Below are 18,765 nucleotides of genomic sequence, written 5' to 3'. Positions count from 1 at the left end.
GCCCGAGCCCTAACTCAGATCCTCCAAATCCGACCCGCCGCCACGAGGGTCAGGGAGACCCGGGGCCCTGACCTTGGGGCTGTCTCCTCCCGAAGCTTCCTTGTCGTTCTCTGCCTGGGAATGGTCAGCCATGAGGTGCAGGTCTGCCGGAATTGCCCGGCCCAGTTTGTACCCTGAAGACCCGGCCCCCCGGGGGCTGGATGGGCAGGAGTTTGCAGCACTGTGAGGGGAGACACACACACACACCAAGCACCTGTTAGTGGATGGCATCAATGTGCTTGGTCATGAAGGCCACAGGCGTGTCTGAACCGTCAAGGGAAACCCCAGGGCAGTGCAGCTCAGCCAGTCAGCTTTTCTCCGACCTTCTCCCTCCCCTCAAGGAGGGATGGGCTAAACAGGGTCATCTCCTCCTTCCTGTGGATGGTCGGGCAGTGGCACCCATGGGCGCTCCAGGGACTGTGCTCACCCCCCAGCATAGCTGACTGGTCTTGGGCCGACGGACAGATGTTCCTGGATGGTCCTCGCCAAGCTGTTTCCCCCACCCAATCAGTGGCCCCCTCCCCTGACAGAGGTGTCTGCTGGCCTCTGGACCAGCAAGGAAGGACTTGCCCCTTGGTTTTGTTTCAGCTGAGGTGGAAGGTAAATTTGCAGTTGGCACCTGCGCCCCTGCAGCCCAGAGGGGCTGGTAGGAGTGGGGTGTAGGTGGGTCACACAACGCTCAAGTCAACAGCCTGGCACCAGGAGACATATCTGAGAGTCCCCTGGCCCTGCCTCAGACCAAGCCTGACCCAGCCTCTGCTTCCAGCCCCAAGCAGCCCTGGAAGTCAGACCGCCCAGGGACGCTTCGGCAGACTATATAGTAACCAGCGCTTAGAACAGTGCTTTGCACATAGTAAGCACTTAACAAATGCCATTATTATTATTATCATTAAAGCTCTGCTCTTTGCAGCTTAGGGTGGCCACTGTCAGCCTTGGCCCTCCAACCGTCCCTGTGGCACCACCCCTGCCTTCCCCACCCCCAAATACAGAGTAGGTGAGGAGGAGGGTAGGGAGGGGTAGGCCAGCCTGACACCTAACAGGCATCCGATTGCAGCGGGAAGGGCCCGGACCACGCTCAGCGCAGATAGATGGAAGGTGGACAATCAGGAATTCTCTGTATTGCCCCTCATCGGTTCATCTCAGGGGTTTAAGAAAAGGCCTGTTCCTCTAGCGCCCCGGGGGCGACTTCACAACAGGCTTTGGCTGATGGTGATCAAGTGCCAACGAAGGCCTCCAGCCTACCCCACCGAGCCCAGCTGACTGATATCATCATCATCAATCGTATTTATTGAGTGCTTACTGTGTGCAGAGCACTGTACTATGCGCTTGGGAAGTACAAGTTGGCAACATATAGAGACAGTCCCTACCCAACAGTGGGCTCACAGTCTAAAAGGACTGATATCCCGGTCAATGCCCGGGCGAGTGCATTGGAGGTGGAAGAAGTGGCCAGCCCCGCCTGCCCAAAAGGAGCTTATACTCCTGCGGGCGAGCGGGACACTGAAACGATTCCCGGATTGGGGAACTGGGTCTGACCCCAAGGGCAGCAGGCCGGAACGCCCAGGGACCTGCCCCCGCCGGCGCCTACCTGATCGTTCCGGTGGGAGAAGGGAGGGGGCTGATCAGGTGAGCCATGTTGTCTGGAATGTTTATCGTCAAGGGAGAGATCTGGGGCTGCACAGGCTTCACCGGGGACTCGGGGGCCTCCTGCTTTTCCCGCTTCTCGCTGGACAGCGCTGTGAACGTGATCTTGATGTTTGTGCTGGGAAACCTGAAGGTGCACCTGCAAGCCAAACACAGAGCTCGAGTGAGCGAGGACAGTGTGCACCCCTGGAAAAGCACACGGGGTTGAGGAGGCGGTGGGCAATGAGAAGCAGCGAACAGCGGGGCCCAGTGGAGAGAAACTGGGAGTCGGAGGACCTGGCGTTTTCATCCCGGCACCACCACCTGCCTGCTGTGACCTTCGGCAAGTCGTTTCCCTTCTCTACATCTCAGCTTCCTCCTTGGTAAAATGATGATTCAATATCTGCTCTCCCTCCGACTTAGACCGTGAGCCCCATGTGGGACTGGGACTTGTGCCTGATCTGATCACCGTATATCTACCCCAGCGCTTAGTACAATACCTGGCACATAGCAGGCACTTAAACGTCACAGTTACTATTACTACTACTATACTGCAGTGGCTCAGGAATTTTTTTTTTATCTGTGATCACTTAAGCCACCACGGTCCTAAACGCGTCAGACCGTCAGATCCCCAACATGACACAAAAGCTGGGTTTAACTCCATCCAGTCCAGAAAGTGCAGCGCTGAAGGGATCCTGGGAGGCCAGAGAATTGGGGTGGGCAAGGGCACAGGGTGGCACAGGGTCAGAGGGTGCGGTGGCTGGAGGGGAGTAGAGATGTTCAAGGGCTGTAGTAGTTGGAGCATGGGCCTGGGAGTCGGAAGGTCATGGGTTCGAATTCTGGCTCTGTCAGCTGTCTTCTTGACACCTTGGGCAACTCACTTCACTTTTCTGGGCCTCAGTTACCTCCTCCGGAAAACGGGGATTGAGACCATGAGCCTCACGTGGAACAGGGACTGTGTCCGATTCCATTTGCTTGGATCCACTCCAGTGCTTAGTGCAGTGCCTGACACGTAGTAAGCGCTTACAGATATGATTATTTAATAATAATAATAATAATAATAATGAGGGCATTTGTTAAGGGCTTACTATGTGCAAAGCACTGTTCTAAGCGCTGGGGGGGATACAAAGCGATCAGGTTGTCCCACGTGGGGCTCACAGTCGTAATCCCCATTTTACAGATGAGGTAACTGAGGCTCAGAGAAGTTAAGTGACTTGCCCAAGGTCACACAGCAGACGTGGCGGAGCCGGGATTTGAACCCATGACCTGACTCCAAAGCCCGTGCTCTTTCCACTGAGCCACGCTGCTTCTATTATTATTACCATCATAATTATTATTTTGATTATATCCAAAATTTTCTCAATCAACCTTCTTCATGGGAACCGGCACATGAACTCCTGTGAGTTTCCCTGGCTTCCCCCCTCCCCAGCCTGGGGAAAGAGGGCAACCCCTTAGTTTTACCCATTGACTCAGTTCGGCCCTGACTGCTGTCAGGGGGCAGATCACCCAGAAGCCTCTGCTAAGAAGCGTAAGCGCTTAGTACAGTGCTCTGCACACAGTAAGCGCTCAATATATACGATTGAATGAATAAGAGCTGCTCCTGCTGCCGACAATTAATCCTCGCTGGCTAAAACTACCTGAACAAAGGTTTGTTTCTTTGGCTCTCACAACAAATTCTCCCCTTGGAAGACAAGTTCCTTCTTGCAGCTTGACCAATTAAACAACGAGACCTAGCTATTTATAGCAGTGCACTCTCCGTACACACGTTGTTAACTGAGCATTGCCTGAACTTCATTCTGCCTCCTGACCTGGGCAGCCACAGCCCAGTCTTGGGAAGGCACTGTCCACCTTCGGTCTGACCATGGGGAGGCGAGAAATGGGATTTGCATTCAGAGGCCCCTCCCAAAAGCGCAGAGGGGCTGAGCCGACGACACGGTTTCTCCGCAGCTCAAACAACGGAAACCGGAGAGCCCAAGGCTGCCAGGGGTGGCTCTGGGTGGTGATGAAACAAAGCTGCTTGGGAATGGATACGAGGGAGGTCGCTTCTTTGCATGAGGACGACGGAGTTCCCGGATGTCAGTGTTCAGACTACGCTCACACCGCCAGGTTCCCCCAGTGGGAGCCGGAATTCCAGCCAAAATCTTCCAAGGGACAGTTCGACAGGCCTCCGGTGAGGCAGCCCGTGGGTGCCCAGCGGCGCCCAATGCCCAGCGGTGCCTCTTACTGAGATTCCAGAGGCCGGGAGCCAGCAGCCCTCAGATTGTCTCCATGTGACCGGTCCTGGCCGGCACCATCTCTACCCCAGCGACCCCCAGCCCCTCCCTGGGATCTCCCGGGCGGACAAATTTCCAGAACGATTCGGGACACACAGGGAACTTGGGGGTGAGTTACGGACAACTGGAAACTGTGCCTCCCAAACCAGAGTGCCTCTCAAGTTTGGGTCGGAAGATCCGAGAGCCATCAGCATTAGGAACAGGGACGGGCTCGACGTTATACTTAAACCAAGCTGGCACAGTGGGTGCACATCACGGCCCTTGGGCTCTCCAAGATGGGGTGGTAGAGAGGCTAGAACTCGCTGCCACATAAGTCGATGATGACGGCTTCGAAACTTCTCCCTTCTCTGAGGATGGGACCGTCAGCTTTCTTAAAATACAGTGGTGCTCTCACCGGTTCTGCATTCACACCCACAACCGTTTCATCCAGCCTGGCCAGTGGCCCAGCACACACCAACCTAAGTGGGCAGGGCCTGGGAGAGGGTGAACCTGCCCACACCCCTGCCCAGGCAGCAGTTACCCTGCATCGCCACAGCTCTTCTGGGTCGACGGCAGCGGAAAGCGATGGGAAGCGGTGAGGCCCGAAACTGGAAATGACAAACGACTGTCTGAGGTGAGCTGAGAACAGCTCACCATGCCGGACTGGACGAGACAAAATGCGGAGGGACACAGCCCACGTCTGCTGGGAGTGGGGCCATCTCAGGGGGCTTGAGTGGGACAGAAATGGAGTCCTCAGGCCACGGTCACGAGCCTCCCTCCAGGACCATAAGTGAGGGCCTAGACCCAGGGCCCGGCGCTGGCTGGGGCTTACAGGCTGATCCCGGAGCCCAGCAGGAATCAGTTTCCAAAATGCCAGCTCCAATTTTTTCTTTTCCCCGAAGAGCCTGGTGGGTAGAAACTCATTTGCTATATTAATGCAGCAGAGATCTTACTAGAGTAATGCAGCAAGGTTGCAGCTGCTCCATGCAATGAGACTCCGAACAAACAGGAAGCCCACACACAGGAGTGGCTGTAAGGCCTGAAGAACTTGGGGAGAGGGGACAGAAGTCGGGGGGTGGGCAGTGGAATCCCGGGAAAGACCAGGCTCTGGGGAGTCAAGGGAAGGGCCACAAGGGAGCTGGCAGAATTTGGTTCCACACGGCATGAATAAGTATTGTTGGGGGGCGGTGTTTCTCATGGCATGTCCCTGCTTCTCTTACCCCATGATCACCCGGCTGGCTCTCTGGCCGCCACCCCTCAAGGGATGGAGACTAACAGACTAGGGATCTGATTATCTGATTATGTTGCCAATTTGTACTTCCCAAGCGCTTAGTACAGTGCTCTGCACACAGTAAGCACTCAATATATACGATTGATGATGATGATGATGATGATTATCTCACACTGACCCCAGCACTGGGCAAGCAAAGAAACACCATCATGGTTTTATTACAGATGCTCAAGGACTCGAGGCGCTGACGCTTTGCTATGCCCAGACTGTCATGTCTGGGGATTAGGGGGAGCCCCGTTTGGTTCTGCAGCAGCAGACCACTCCTCCTCCTTCTTCTTGTGATTTAGCAGGTGTCAGTAAGCACTATACCGGGTCCTTGGAGCACACAAGGAAAGTGTCTTTGCTTTCCTGCCTCTTCCCTTACCTTTGGTGTGGATTCCTTTTCTTCAGGAGTCTCTCCATCTTCCCTCCCCACTTCCCCACACCTGCAGCTGACCCCTGGGGAAATCCTCCGTTGGGCTTGCAGGCTGGGTCAGAGGCCGGCTCGGAGGGAGCTACCACCTGCCAAGTCAGTAAAGTCTGGGGGCGACGTGATGCCTCGCTGGGGAGAAGTGGCTGAAATCGACGGCTCCCGTGAGGTTTATGGAGATCAAACCGAACCCGTGGGTTCCAATGGTCTGGGCTTGCTACCCCGGATCCATCAGACGCCTCCCAGTTGGACCCAACTACCTTGGGGGTGGGAGGAGTGGCCCAAGCCTAGCGCAGTAGTCCCGGGTGAGTTTGTTCTTGCCCAGGATGGGATGGCTGGGAAGGCCCCACTGCGGGGGCGGGGAGCTGAGCAGAAAGGGCACGGGAGCCGGCTGGAGCTGGCAATGAATTCTAACACCGCTAAAAATAAACTCAACTAACCTGGTGGCATGGGGGTGGGGGGAAATGGAGTGAAGAAGTGTTGTGGGGAGGTGGACACGGAGTGATGAGCGACTGGAGGGGCCACCGGTTGTGGGTCCAAGCATTTAGATGGTGGGTGGGGAGGGCAGGCTCCAGAGCGACTGACTTGGTCTGGAAACCGGGTTCCTAACCTAGGTCCCTTACCCTGGTATTGTTGTTGATGGGGAAAGGAGAGTCATGTGCTTCCTAGGTTGGGCAACTGTAAACACAGCAAACCATACAACAACTCTGGCCCCCTTCCCCTTCGGCAGGGGCAGGGTGGAAGAGCCCTAAACTAGGGTATGGACTGATCCCCCATTTTGTCCTCCCGACCCCGGCTCTCCTCCTAAGTCGGGGGAAGGAGTCCCCAGACCCTGAGAAGGTGAGCTGAGGCAGCACAGCTTTGCATCTAGCAACTTCACCAGGAAACTCGGGCCAACCTCTAACCCCGGCACCCTGATCTTCATTTTTCCAACCTAGATGGCAGGAGAGCATTTTGGGCCCAACCGAGAGCCCTCAGAGCCTGCCAGAGCATGAAGAATTAAGCCTGGACTAATCCCATCTTCTCTGAACCACAAAGACGACACTGGGAAGCCCAAGTTGATAAACCAATTGATTTAACTATGGGAGAGCCTTGCCGAGACTTACAGGAGCAAATGGCCTCTTCCTCCTCCTCCTCCTCCTCCTCCACCACCACAGTCGGAACGCCACCCTGGCCAGGAACAGCCACCCCACCGGACACTGGGTCCAGCCATTCCCGGGCTCCCCTACGGCTCCCTCCATCCGCTCCCAGGCCAGTCGGAACTGCAGGCCCGTCTTGGGCCTCGCAAGTGACAAGCTGGAACTAATCTTAAGAGAAAACTCATTCAACAATAAAAATAGTTCCGGTATTAGAAATACGGTCACCACAGTACAGGAATGGATTTATTTCTAAAATCCTTCTAGGAAAAGTCCAGAAACATGATCTCCACTCCGCCCCCCTCCTCAACACCCCACGCTTCTCTCAAAGCACTGACGATAAGGGGGAAGACCATGACAATGGGAGCTTTTGAGATGAGGAAGAGATTCAACACTTCTGTGCCAACAAAAACACATTTTGCGCCTGAATAAAACTGCTTCCCCGCCTCTAGGTCCCAGCCGACATCTCGTTTTGGCTAAGTCATACAGACCCCACTTGGATCCAGAGATGAAATTCCCCCCAGGAGCTCCAAGTTCATGGGGACCCTGGCCCAGGAGGGGCATCATAAGACAGAGCCCGGGGTGAGGGGAACACAGGTGAGTCATCCTGGGCTCTCATGTCACAGGCAAAGAAAATGAACGGCAAACATTGCTTTTCTTCAGCTCTGAGAGAGGAGACAGAGGAAAGTATTTGAAACCTCAATGCCCTGTGAACTCTGCCCACAGGAACCTGACCGCTAGCCTCAGGGGGTGAGGGTGGGGGTGGATGCCAACAGTGGCATTGTTGCTTGCTTGTGGCCCTGTGGTAGGGCAGGGGAGTGGCAACTTGAACAGGCTGGGGCCCTCTGGAGCTCCAGACCGTGGTTCTCCTTGGGGCCCCTTCTCCCGGGAGTTTAGGCAGCCGAGGAGCTCCATCAGAGAAGCAGCGTGGCCTGGGTGGTGGGAAGAGCGCAGGGTGGGAAGCAGGAGGCCTGGGTTCCGGTGCCGCTCTGCTGTCAGTCTGCTGGGTGACCTTGGGCTCTCCCTCCCTCTAGTTACTGTGGGCTTGGGCCTAGTCTGATTATCTTCTGTCTACCTCCGCACTTAGCTCGGTGCTTGGTGCAAAGTAGGCACTTACTAGCCTCTCTGGCGATTAACCTTAAGTCTACTTCCGACGTGGCCGCCTTAGACCAGAAGCAGATCTCTCGAGCAAGGACTATCTCATCCACGCGTTCGCTGGAACAACTGGTGCGGGCACGGCTGTCGGTGACCGGATCGGCCCCAGATGCGGCCTCGGAGGGCAGACCTCTGCCAGCCGAGCTCCGGCCCCACCAGCTATCGACCCAAACTTCCTGCCCAACTGCCTGTCCTCCCTCCTGAGGCTTGCTGGATGCCAGAGGGTGACCCAGAAGATCCCCGGCCATCCCCCGCCTCCAAAACCGGGGCCCAGTGTGCTCTCCCCGAGGTCCGCAGGGGAGAAATCCCCACGCTGAGAGCTCGGGGCCGGACCACCCGTCCATCCCAGGTGCACGGGGTTGGGGGCCCCGATTCCCATGCAAAGAGGTCATTCTTCGCTCCTGCCGCGGCGGCTCGGGCAGAAAAAACCCCGGGCGAAGAGCAGGCTCACAAAGCCCGACAGAAACGCCCCAGAGGTTGCTGGGAGGGGAGGCTCTGGCCTGCAGGCAGGAATGTCTGTCTACCCAGGCAGCAGTTACTGTAGAAACCAGGCTCTTCGCCGCTTTTCTCTGAGCCAAAGAAAGACACAAAAGGGCTGGAGAGCAACGATCGATGGGAAGCAGCTTATAAAGCTGCTTGTCACATCTGCTGCCGGAAAAGCAGACGCTAATTCACTAAAACTGGTTGTGTAAGGCCTCTGGAATCTGAGGCTCCCCGGCCTGGGAACACAAAGGAGCCCCCTCTCCCCCACCCGGCTCCCTCCTCTGGAATTCGAGGCTCCCCAGCCTGTGGACACAAAAGGACTCTTCCCCCCGCCCCCCCCCCCCCAACCCCCGGCCCATTTGGAAAACCAGCGTTTCTGGTATTTCTATGTGGGGCAGAGAAACTGGGCACACAGGCTGGTTTTGTGGCCTCGGGAGTCATTTCACTCAATCCGAGGCCGGGTGAGCCAGAAGCGACATTGGCTCAGGCAGAGATCAAACACCGCCAGGGCTCGGGCCAAGGCTGTGCCAGGGCCGGGAACGGATGCTGGCAACGGGCAACCCCCAGCTCCTGGCTGGCATTGCCCTCAGTAAAAGCCAGAGCCTTGTTGCTCATAGGCACGGGTGCGCCCTACAGGTTCCCCACCTGGCAAAGATAAAGCCACATTTGGGACTGTGAAGAAACTCAGCAAATCATTCCGACTAGCTCCAAAAAAGTCTGGAGTCACGGCTCTGGAACCAGGGACACTTCCTACAAAATGCCCCCAGGCTCTGTGGGTTTCAGAGTCTGGACTCCCTCCAGCATTTTCTTCCCATGTCACGGTCAGGGGAGAAGAGTTACCTGCCTACAGCTAAGCGTGGAACACCCGCTGCCATGACCACCACGACTTCACTTACCAACACAAATATGGAACTCATTGGCCTGTCTGGCCCCGACTCTTCCCGGGGCCTCCCGGCCCCGGCCCCCGTCTCTGCCCCAAACCTCCGCTCTTCCTGGGCCCGACCCCCGGTCACTGCAGCCAGAGGAAAGAACGAAGCATTTAGATTGGCCCCAGAAGGGGAAAGGGCAGAGCGGGGACAGGCTGTTCGTACTGCAGGCGGGATGAAGTTAGCCTCAGCTCTGCCCAGTTTCCCTAGCTGTGGTGCCAACACTGAGGTGCCGGTGAAGCTCACTGCTGGGGACCAGGCGGAGATGGGGTGAGAGGTTGGGGCAGGGTTCCAAGTGGCCACTTTGGCATTCCACGGCTTCGGTCCCTCGTGGAGCTGGGGAGCTCCACTCCCTCCCGGACCTCTCAGCCTCCTGCCCCAGGGGCAGGCAGGCCGGCAGCAGCCTCGGTCCACGCACCGAGGAGTAGGTGGAATATCCCGGGCTCGGGCCCGGATCCAAAACGTCCAAATCCGTGGAGCCGTGGCTTCCCTTCTCCGGCACCCCCGGCTCCATGTCCTATTCCCGGCAAACTAGGTCAGAGCCAGGCACATCTCAGCGGCTCCGGTTTCAAACCCAGGCAGCCAAACATCCACCCCCACCACAGTTCCAGTTAGACAACCCCAGCCCCGCGGCCCTGGACGCTCCACTCGAGAGCCGTCTAGAAGGGCTGGTCTTCCTACAAGACAGATGCAACACAAATGAGTTTGCAGGTCCAACATTTCCCCTCCCGAGCAGTTACAACAGAACCACCAGGACAAAACCAAGGCCAAGAAGGAAACGGGCTAAGGGCAGCTGAGAACCAGAACCGGAACCGGACCAGGACTGGGATAGGTTTCATATTTCCCCCCATTCTTCTGCTGACCAGCTGGCTTCAACCGGATCCCCAGAAAGGCTGTTTTTCCCTGGGGCTCTCCCTGGGAGAAGAGAATGACTCCATCTGGGCTCCCCACTTGCCAAGCGACCCCTCAGCACACCTCATCCCCTCCTGATGCGCTCCGGCTCTGTCCCCTTTGCAGCATGGCCTAGTGGAAAGAGCCTGGGTGTCAGAGGACCTGGGTTCTAATCCCAGCTCTGCCATCTGCTTGCTCTGTGACCTTAACTACTTTGTGCTTGTTTCCTCATCTGTAAAATGGGGATTAAATACCTGTCCTCCCTCTTAGACTGTGAGTCCCACGTGGAACCGAGACTGTGTCTGACCCAATTAACTTTTACCTATCCCAGCGCTTAGAACAGCGATTGACACATAGTTAGCATTTAACAAATTCCATAAAAAACAAACCAAACCCCCCAGCTCCTCTCTTTGTAGCCTGGCAGAATGGGGGGTCACTGTTGGCTATGATTGTAACACGCACACCGACATTTTAGGGGCGTGAGCTATCTCTCCCTTGCAAGGATGGGGTCAGGCCCTCACTGCATCCATATCCTAACACGGCCCACTTTGCCCCTACCCCTGAGTCTCACCTGGGTTTGAAGGAAGAGTCTCGCTACACAGAGACACCCCAAAATGCTGTTTCCCAGAGTGCTTTCTCTGACGAGACGCAACTAGAAGCCTGTGCACCTCAGATGAGGGAAAACATGTTTCCAGCACATTGCAGTTCTCTGATCATGGAGAAAGGACTCAACTGTTGCCTGGGCATTTTATTCTCAATTGCACCCTCGCCTCCACGCCTCAACAAACTCGACCAGTCTCCACTCCTCTCTCTGTTACCCGGCAGAGCCCAACGCAGCCCTGGCACTTGGTGAATAATAATAGTGGTAACAATAATAATGACTGTGGTGATAACCGCACTTGGATCTGTGACCTTCAGACTTTTGATATTCACCCCAACCCCACAGCACTTACGTACAGATCTTTATATTACATATTATAAATTACTGATTCAAATTCATGTCCGTCTCCCCCTCTAGACTGTAAGCTTGCCTTGGGCAGGGAATGTTTCCGCTCTTTCTGAAGTACTGCACTTTCGCAAGTACTCGGTACAATGCTTTGCACATAGTAAGCATTCAAATACCATTGCTTGTTCGACTGATCGTAGTATACGTTAAACGTTACTCTGTGCCAAGCGCCATAGTAAACGCTTGGACAGATACAAGATAATCAGGTTGGCCACAGTCCCTGCCCCACACCGGGCTGCCTGTGTAAAGGGGAGGGAGAACCGTGACCAATGGGCACGGTCTAGAACACTGCCATTTCAATGCCTGAACTGCTTAGTGGATTTATAAAAAGATGGGGCAACAGGTGACCTGAGATGGCTAAGGTGCTAATGTTCTCTTCGTATACATCTGTTTACATTTCAGAGCTGCCTTTCCCTGCAATCCCTCAGACTCTTCAGGAGCCTGGACAACCACCGACCCCAGACAATGGGACGGAGACCCGGACCAGCCAAGTTCTTCCAGCGGGGACCCACGCGGGAAGAGGCTGCGGAGAGGAGGTGTCGGAAGTGGTAAGCACCCGCCGGCAACCCCGAGAAGGCTGCAGAGCAGAGCTGGGCATCCGGCACCTGTCGGGGGGGTGGTGGTGGGGAAGCTGGGAGGTCCGGGAGGGAGTGGAGTGCCCCAGCTCCATGAGGGACCGAAGCCGTGGAATGCCAAAGTGGCCACTTGGAACCCTGCCCCAACCTGCCCGTGAGCTGTCCAACCAGGCCCTTCAATCAATCAATCAATCATATTTATTGAGCGCTTACTATGTGCAGAGCACTGTACTAAGCGCTTGGGAAGTACAAATTGGCAACATATAGAGACAGTCCCTACCCAACATTGGGCTCACAGTCTAAAAGGGGGAGACAGAGAAAAAAAACAACCAAACATACTAACAAAATAAAATAAATAGAATGGATATGTACAAGTAAAATAAATAAATAAATAGAGTAATAAATATGTACAAACATATATACATATATACAGGTGCTGTGGGGAAGGGAAGGAGGTAAGATGGGGGAGGTAAGTTGAGGCCCTTGGCAGAGAAGCCGGAATCTACTTAGCTATCGTCCCTGAGTACTGGCTCCCTTAAGGCCACGCTTAAGGCCCAGGGCTCGGCACATAGGAAGTGCTGGAGAAATACCAATGATAATAATAATAATTATTATTATTATTATTAATACATAATATTATTATCACTATTGTTGGCTGGAGTTTAAACTCTGACGTGCTCTGCCTGTCGGATAAAGGCTCTGGGGGGCCCCAGGCCACTGTTTGCCCCTCCCACCTGCCTAGGAATCTTTATGCAGCCCCTCTTTCCAGACCCCTATCTGCTCTCCCCAGCACTCCAAGCCATCGCCAAATGAATCAATCAATGGTATTTACTGAGGCCTTACCTTGTGCAGTGCACTGTACTAAGCGCTTGGGAGAGCTCATACAATAGTCGTTGGTCACATTCCCTGTTACCAGGAGCTTACAGTCTACAGGGGGATGCAGACATAAAAATCAATGACAGCTATGGACCTAAGTGCCATGGGGGCTGAGGGTAGGATGAACATCAAGTGTCTAAAGGGCTCAGATCCAAGGGCAGAGGAGATACAGGAGGAAGGGAGGGTGAGTGGAGGAAATGACGGCATAGTTGAGGAGGGCCTCTTTGGAGATGTGATTTTAGGGGAGAAGGGTGGTCTGTCGGATGTGAAGGGGGAGGGAGTTCCAAGCCAGAGGGAGGACGTGGGTGAGGGACTGGCGGCGAGACAAATGAGACTGAGGTACAGTGAGTAGTCTGCAGTAGGAGAGCGTACGGCCAAAGGAGGGGGAAGGGCTGGGACAGAGAGAGAAGAATGAGGGCCACACTGGAGTTGGCCACCGGAAACCTCCGGCCACCCACAGCACTCAGCGCGGGGTGCCCCCTCGGAGATGGCGGGCCTGGGGCTGCTGCCCTACCAGCCCAGAGGCTCGCCCCGCTCCCCTTCCTCTCCAACTGCACTGCCTCTAACTCCATCAGCCAGGGGGGTCACCTTCCCAGCCTGGGTCAGGAAGGAAGAGCAGCTCTCTAAATATTTCACCCGCTGCCCAGGCAGAGTGTCTTAAAAGAACGAACACTCCGTTTTGCTCATTTCACAGATTATCAAAAATTATTTTAATCAAGTATTTCCTAAATTATCCACTGGAACCCACTTTCTAGAATCTGATTTTTTTTATAAAAAGTTACTAATTAGCTCCCTCACAAAACTAGTTTTGAGGTAATTTGCAAGGTCTCCTAGGGGAATTTTCCTCATTTCCAGGGAGAGGTGCAGACCAAACACATGGAAAACTGTGTCATCATCTTCCCCGAATCCCAGAAAGGGAAAGTGGAGAGAGCAGCCCCCTTGTGCCCCCTGCCTCTTCGGTTCAGGTGGGCCGGTGGCCTCTCCCCTCCTGGCTGCCGGAGAACCCTGGGTGGGGGACCCCCGGCCTGACCCCCAGGGGTGCCGCACACACGGCCTAGGACTTGTGGTCTGTCTGGCACAGCCTCATGGTACAATTTCAGAATCATTCTGAGCTCCCACTCAATCCCCTGGCCTGGAAGAGGCCCCACCGAGATCTCTCCCTCTCTCTCTCTGAGGGGCTTGTTTAGAGAAGGCCGCCACATGGAGGTGATGGCCCGGGGCCTCTGACTTCTGCTACTGCTCTTCCTCTTCCAGACCGGCCTCTTCGCTTCACGTAACACTCTCGATGATGGGGAGATTGGGCTTGGATAGGGGGATGAATCTATTTACCATGGTGCGAATTGGGGATCATTCATTCATTCATTCGTATTTACTGACTGCTTACTGTGTGCAGAGCACTACACTAAGCGCTTGGGAAGTACAAGTTGGCAACATATAGAGATGGTCCCTACCCAACAACGGGCTCACAGTCTAGAAGGAAGATCAGCTGTGTTTCGCTTCTATCCCTGCCACGTCACCCCCCCAGCCAGCAGGCATCGGCAGGATAAAGCGCAGTTCCGAGACACCAAATCACGGGGCTCGTATTCCTTGATGCTGAGCCAAGAACGGTCTGGGTGGCACAGGGCATGAAGTTGCTGTGGCCCTGGACAGTTGGCTACCTGCAAGACAGTTGAGTCTGCCCACTGGAGCCAGAGGGAACCGACCACTGACTGGACAACTCCACCGCCCTCTGGTTTTCTTGCCGGGGGACCATGAACTCCCAAGGGCAGGGACCTGGGTCAGTCCTGCCCCGCTCAGCCCAGTCCCACCCCAAGGATACCCAAATAGGCATTGCACACCTGGCTGCTGGCCATGAGAACCCTTCGCTGGGTGCACACTGTTGGCCGGCGGACTGGTCTCTGACCCCGTCCCGACAGCAGACTATGCCTCCATCCTTCTGCCTGCTTCCAGGACCAATCACTAGAGCTAAAGGCCCCTCACTGCAGCCCCTGTCGGCACCAACCCGGCACCAACCTGGCACCGGGCACACACTGTTGAAGTGGCATAGCATGGAGAGGGCATAGCCTCTGACTCTTGAGAGCCTCCCTTCACTATCTAGAAAGAAACAAATGCTTAAGAGGAGCGGAACTAGTGGAAGATTTAAAAAATCCAACTTTTTCTGATACAGTCCCTCAGGTTGAAAACAGAACCAGGAGAAAGAAGGAGCCAGTCATGCCCTCTGGAAGGGGGTCTGGGATGACTCCCGACACCAGGAACCTGGCAATACTACTTGCAACTGGATTTTCTGGATCCCAGGTCAGAGCCAACTGAAGACCAGCAATCTCTCCTTCCCCCCACCCGCGCCTTCTCTTTCCCCACTGCTTCCCACAAGCCTTTTCTAGCAGCCCGGCCCACCTGTGAACGCTACTGGCTGTTCTCTAAAGTGAACGACGTTGGCCTTGATTGCACAGATTAACTAATTAGATAGTTCAATGTGCTTCAAAAATATTAATTAGCAGCAACCTGGAAGTCCAGAGTCCCTGTGGACTGCCACAGGATCAGGGTTAGAAATGCACCCTGATGGGATCGAGAATGACAGAGTTGGGGTGAAGCCATTGAAACAATTTCCAGTGGCAGCAGGAAAGGCTCCTGGGGGCGGGATACTGCTCAAGCAACCAGTGGAACTTGAGTGTTTACTGTGTGCAGAGCACTGTGTTAGGCACTTGGGAGAGTACAATAGAGTTGGTAGGCACAATCCCTGCCCACAAGTCTCAACTTCCACACCCTATCCCTGAACCCCGGCTCAGTCCATGAGTCCTTGAGGCCATGGAGCAGGTGGGACCAGAGGCCCCAGGGAACAGACATTAGCTGACAGGCTTAAAGCCAAGGGAGACTGGGATATGTCCCTTCCTCCTGCCGGCCCCAAAGGAGTGAGGGTGCTGAATTTAGAGGGATTTTCCATTTAAAGGAGCCAGTTGTCTGCCAGCGTGGTGAAAAGTGGGACCGTTGTCCAAGGTTTCCCCCCACCCAGATTAACGTATTTCCCCGCACTCCCTCTCAAGCTAATTGTGCAGAGTTGGGGGAGGTGGTGGAGGAGGGAGAAGGAGCATGGAAGGCAAGGGAGGAGTCTCAGGCTTGGGCCCTGGGTGGTGGGGAAAATGAATGACCTGAAGGAAAGGGGCAGGGGCAGCTCAATCCTCCCCGCGAGGAGGGTGGAAGTGGACTGGGTGAGGTGGCTTCAGGCCCGGGCCCAAGCTACCTTTCTCACAAGGAAACCACGGCCTCCTGGGTCCTCGACTGGCTTGGAGGCCAGACAGATTCAGCAGGAAGGCGATCCTGGCCCATCGCCCCAGGGATCTGGCCCAGCCCCACTGCCCAGCTGTGGACACACGAAGGCTAGTTTGCCTTCTAAGAGTTTGGGGTGTGTGCCAAAATGGGCGCCCTAAGCTGGAAGCCTCTGGCAGCAGCCGCACATCACCCTGGCACTGGACCACGTGTCAACCTTGGCCTGAGAAAGTCGCACCCCTCTACTCCCCACCCTGGCTGGGGGCGGCCTCACTGGTCAGCCCCCTCCCCCAACTGCAGAATGTGGACAGCCTTGGGGAAAGACCAAAGGTGAACCCCAGGGCTGAAGGCGAATCGACCCACTGACTGTGGAAAGTGGCTCATCCTCCAGCTGAATTTACAGAACCCTTCCGGATGCCAGCTCAGAGCTGCAATCCTCCCCACTAAATGGAACTGGCAGAAGTTCACCGTTCTGTTGTATTCCTTAGCAATACCTGAAACGCTGGTTTGTCAGGCCGGGGGCGAGGAAAACTGCGTCCTCAGCCCTTCTCCTGGATGGCCAGAATGTGTCCAGTTGGCCGAGTGCCGGCGACCGGTGGGATCCCAGCCCCACGGCCACTGGCTCTCAGCGTTTGGCTCCAGCCCTTCCGTTCTCACCCCAGGTCATTGATTCGTGCAATGTCCCCGGGTGCGACGGGGGTCCCGAAGGAAACAGAAACCAATCATAGCAGCGGGAGCTCCAGGAAGAACACGTGGCTCTTACGGGCAGTCGGCCGAAAGCAAGTCTGAATACCTTGAGATCTTCTGGACATACAGGTAAAACCATCCATTTTCCAACTGCTACAACAAATAAGAATCTCAATGGTCCAAGACTTCCTATATGACTAAGGGATGCAGAACAGTGAATTTACAAACAAGCCAGAACACGGCAGGAAGTGGTGGGCAGAGAGGAAGACCGGATTTTCCCAGCCCGCCACCCTAGGCTCCCCTGAACCCCCAACACCAGACCCCAGACAACAGGTCCAGGCTGGGTCTGGGCCACACCTGTGGCGTTCACATGTGTGGGGTGGAGATGTTGTAACTCCCGGTCTTGAAACCAGTGGCCCGGAGAGACTGCCGCACACACGAGCGCCCACCCTCACGTGTGCCGTGACCACCGGTGGGCTCAGCGGCCCCTTCTCTCTAAAAGGGATCCAAACTGGAGGGGGCAGGAGCGAGGACTGCCCTGACCAAGGGCCCGGGGACCAGGCCCAACCAGGCAGTGACGGTGGGGTGGGTGACGGTCGTCAGGCGCCCGAGGCAGGGAGTTGGCACTAGGCATCTGGAGCACAGCAGGGTCAGAAGCGGGGGTGAGTCTCTGTGTCCTAGGTTCTTGCTCAGTTTCTAAATCACAGGCACCCTCTGCCCACCACAGGCAGAAGCGCCATGTCATGTAAACTCCAGGTTCCGATCCTTCCACAATTGATACCGGAGAACTCAAAGATGCCCCGCAGCACTCAACTGCTTCCTCCTTTCTGCAATTTAATTCAGCGACTGCCCCTCCACTAGATTGGAAACTGGAAGGGGGCAGAGATTGTATTTGCTACCTCTATTGTTCTCTTTTAAGCATCTGGTACAGTTCTCTGCACACAGACTGCCAAGTCCCCCAGGGCCAGGGTTATGTCTAATACCTCCACTGAATGGATCGAGAAATGACTCGATGGAGGGGGCTGCCTCAGATTAGCTTTGTGGGCCAGAAGGGAGGAGGCCACTGAGGGCTCCACCTCCCTCTCCCCACCCCGGGACTCCGCCCAGGATACCTCTCAAGACCCTCCCGTCTACGGGGGCCATCTCGGTCGACAGAGAAGGGCAAACAGGAGGACACTCTATAAGTTGACACCTGCTCTCGGCCCGCTGACCCCACGAGGGCTCCCCAAGGTGGCCATGCACTAGACCCTCACTTGGGGAATTCACCCTCTCAAAGCCTCTCTCTACTCACCCAACTTCACCACGGCAGAAGATCAAACAGATTAGATTTTCTTGCTGAACGTTTAGGGCTTTCCCCACTGCCACAAAGCACGGTCATCAAAAGGGATTGAGCTTGTAGGCTGTGCACTCCTTTACCACAACTTGGCTCTGAAAGCACACGGCAATGAGCACTGCCGGCTGGGACTCCACACCTAAGCCAAGAACCAGGCCCAAATGTCAAGCTCCTTTAGACCATAAGCCCCGGAGGACAGGGACTGGTCTTGTACTCTGAAGCACTTAGCATGCAACCAGAAAGCCCTCACGAAAGATATCCCTACCTTCCCACTCCATCAGTTGATGATTTTGTTTAGGGAGTAGCACCGGCACACTACAAAAATTACTTTTGTAAGAAGAGGATACTATAATTTTTTTTAGTAGTCCTAAGTTCCTGGTTTGTCTCTCCGACTGCCCGCTCGCGCCCTCCCCGCTGCCCAGAACTCCTTCCCCTCCAAAATCCACCAGGACCACAGGTCTCCTCGCCTTCTGAAATCACACCTCTTCCCCAATCTCTTTCTCATCTCCCCACTCTTTACCTCCTCAACTGCCACTTCACCTTTTCCACAGCAACTTCTCAGTTGGATGCTGCCTGTGCCACTTCTGTACATCACTCCGTACCCTATATGACTTGAGTCCTACCTCATGAGACATCTGCCCTCCCCCTTCCTGCCTGTACATTGATATTTCAATGTCCGCCTCCCCTGCTTGGTTGTCAGAGCCTCAAGGGCAGGGAGCAGGTCCACTAACTCTACTGGGTTCTCGCAAATGCTTAGTCGGGACCCTGCCCCCATAGGCACTTGCTCGATCTGTACGACAGACCGACTGACTGCATGGCTGG

At 55.3% G+C, this 18,765-nt stretch overlaps 1 protein-coding gene across 1 annotated transcript in view; it reads right to left on the bottom strand.

Moving 5' to 3' along the window:
- The window catches only part of FOXK2 (forkhead box K2), a 40,642-nt gene that overhangs the window by 3,798 nt on the left and 18,079 nt on the right, over positions 1-18,765 (bottom strand). The window contains exons 4-5 of the mRNA XM_038741968.1: positions 1,625-1,819; positions 73-220 (exon numbers count right to left, since the gene is read on the bottom strand). Of these exons, the coding sequence (XP_038597896.1) occupies positions 73-220; positions 1,625-1,819 (343 nt within the window). The remainder of the gene's footprint in view (positions 1-72; positions 221-1,624; positions 1,820-18,765) is intronic.

Source organism: Tachyglossus aculeatus, unplaced genomic scaffold (assembly GCF_015852505.1).
Source record: "Tachyglossus aculeatus isolate mTacAcu1 unplaced genomic scaffold, mTacAcu1.pri SUPER_34, whole genome shotgun sequence".
NCBI classification, from domain to species: domain Eukaryota; kingdom Metazoa; phylum Chordata; class Mammalia; order Monotremata; family Tachyglossidae; genus Tachyglossus; species Tachyglossus aculeatus.
This window is presented reverse-complemented; position numbering and strand designations above follow the sequence as displayed.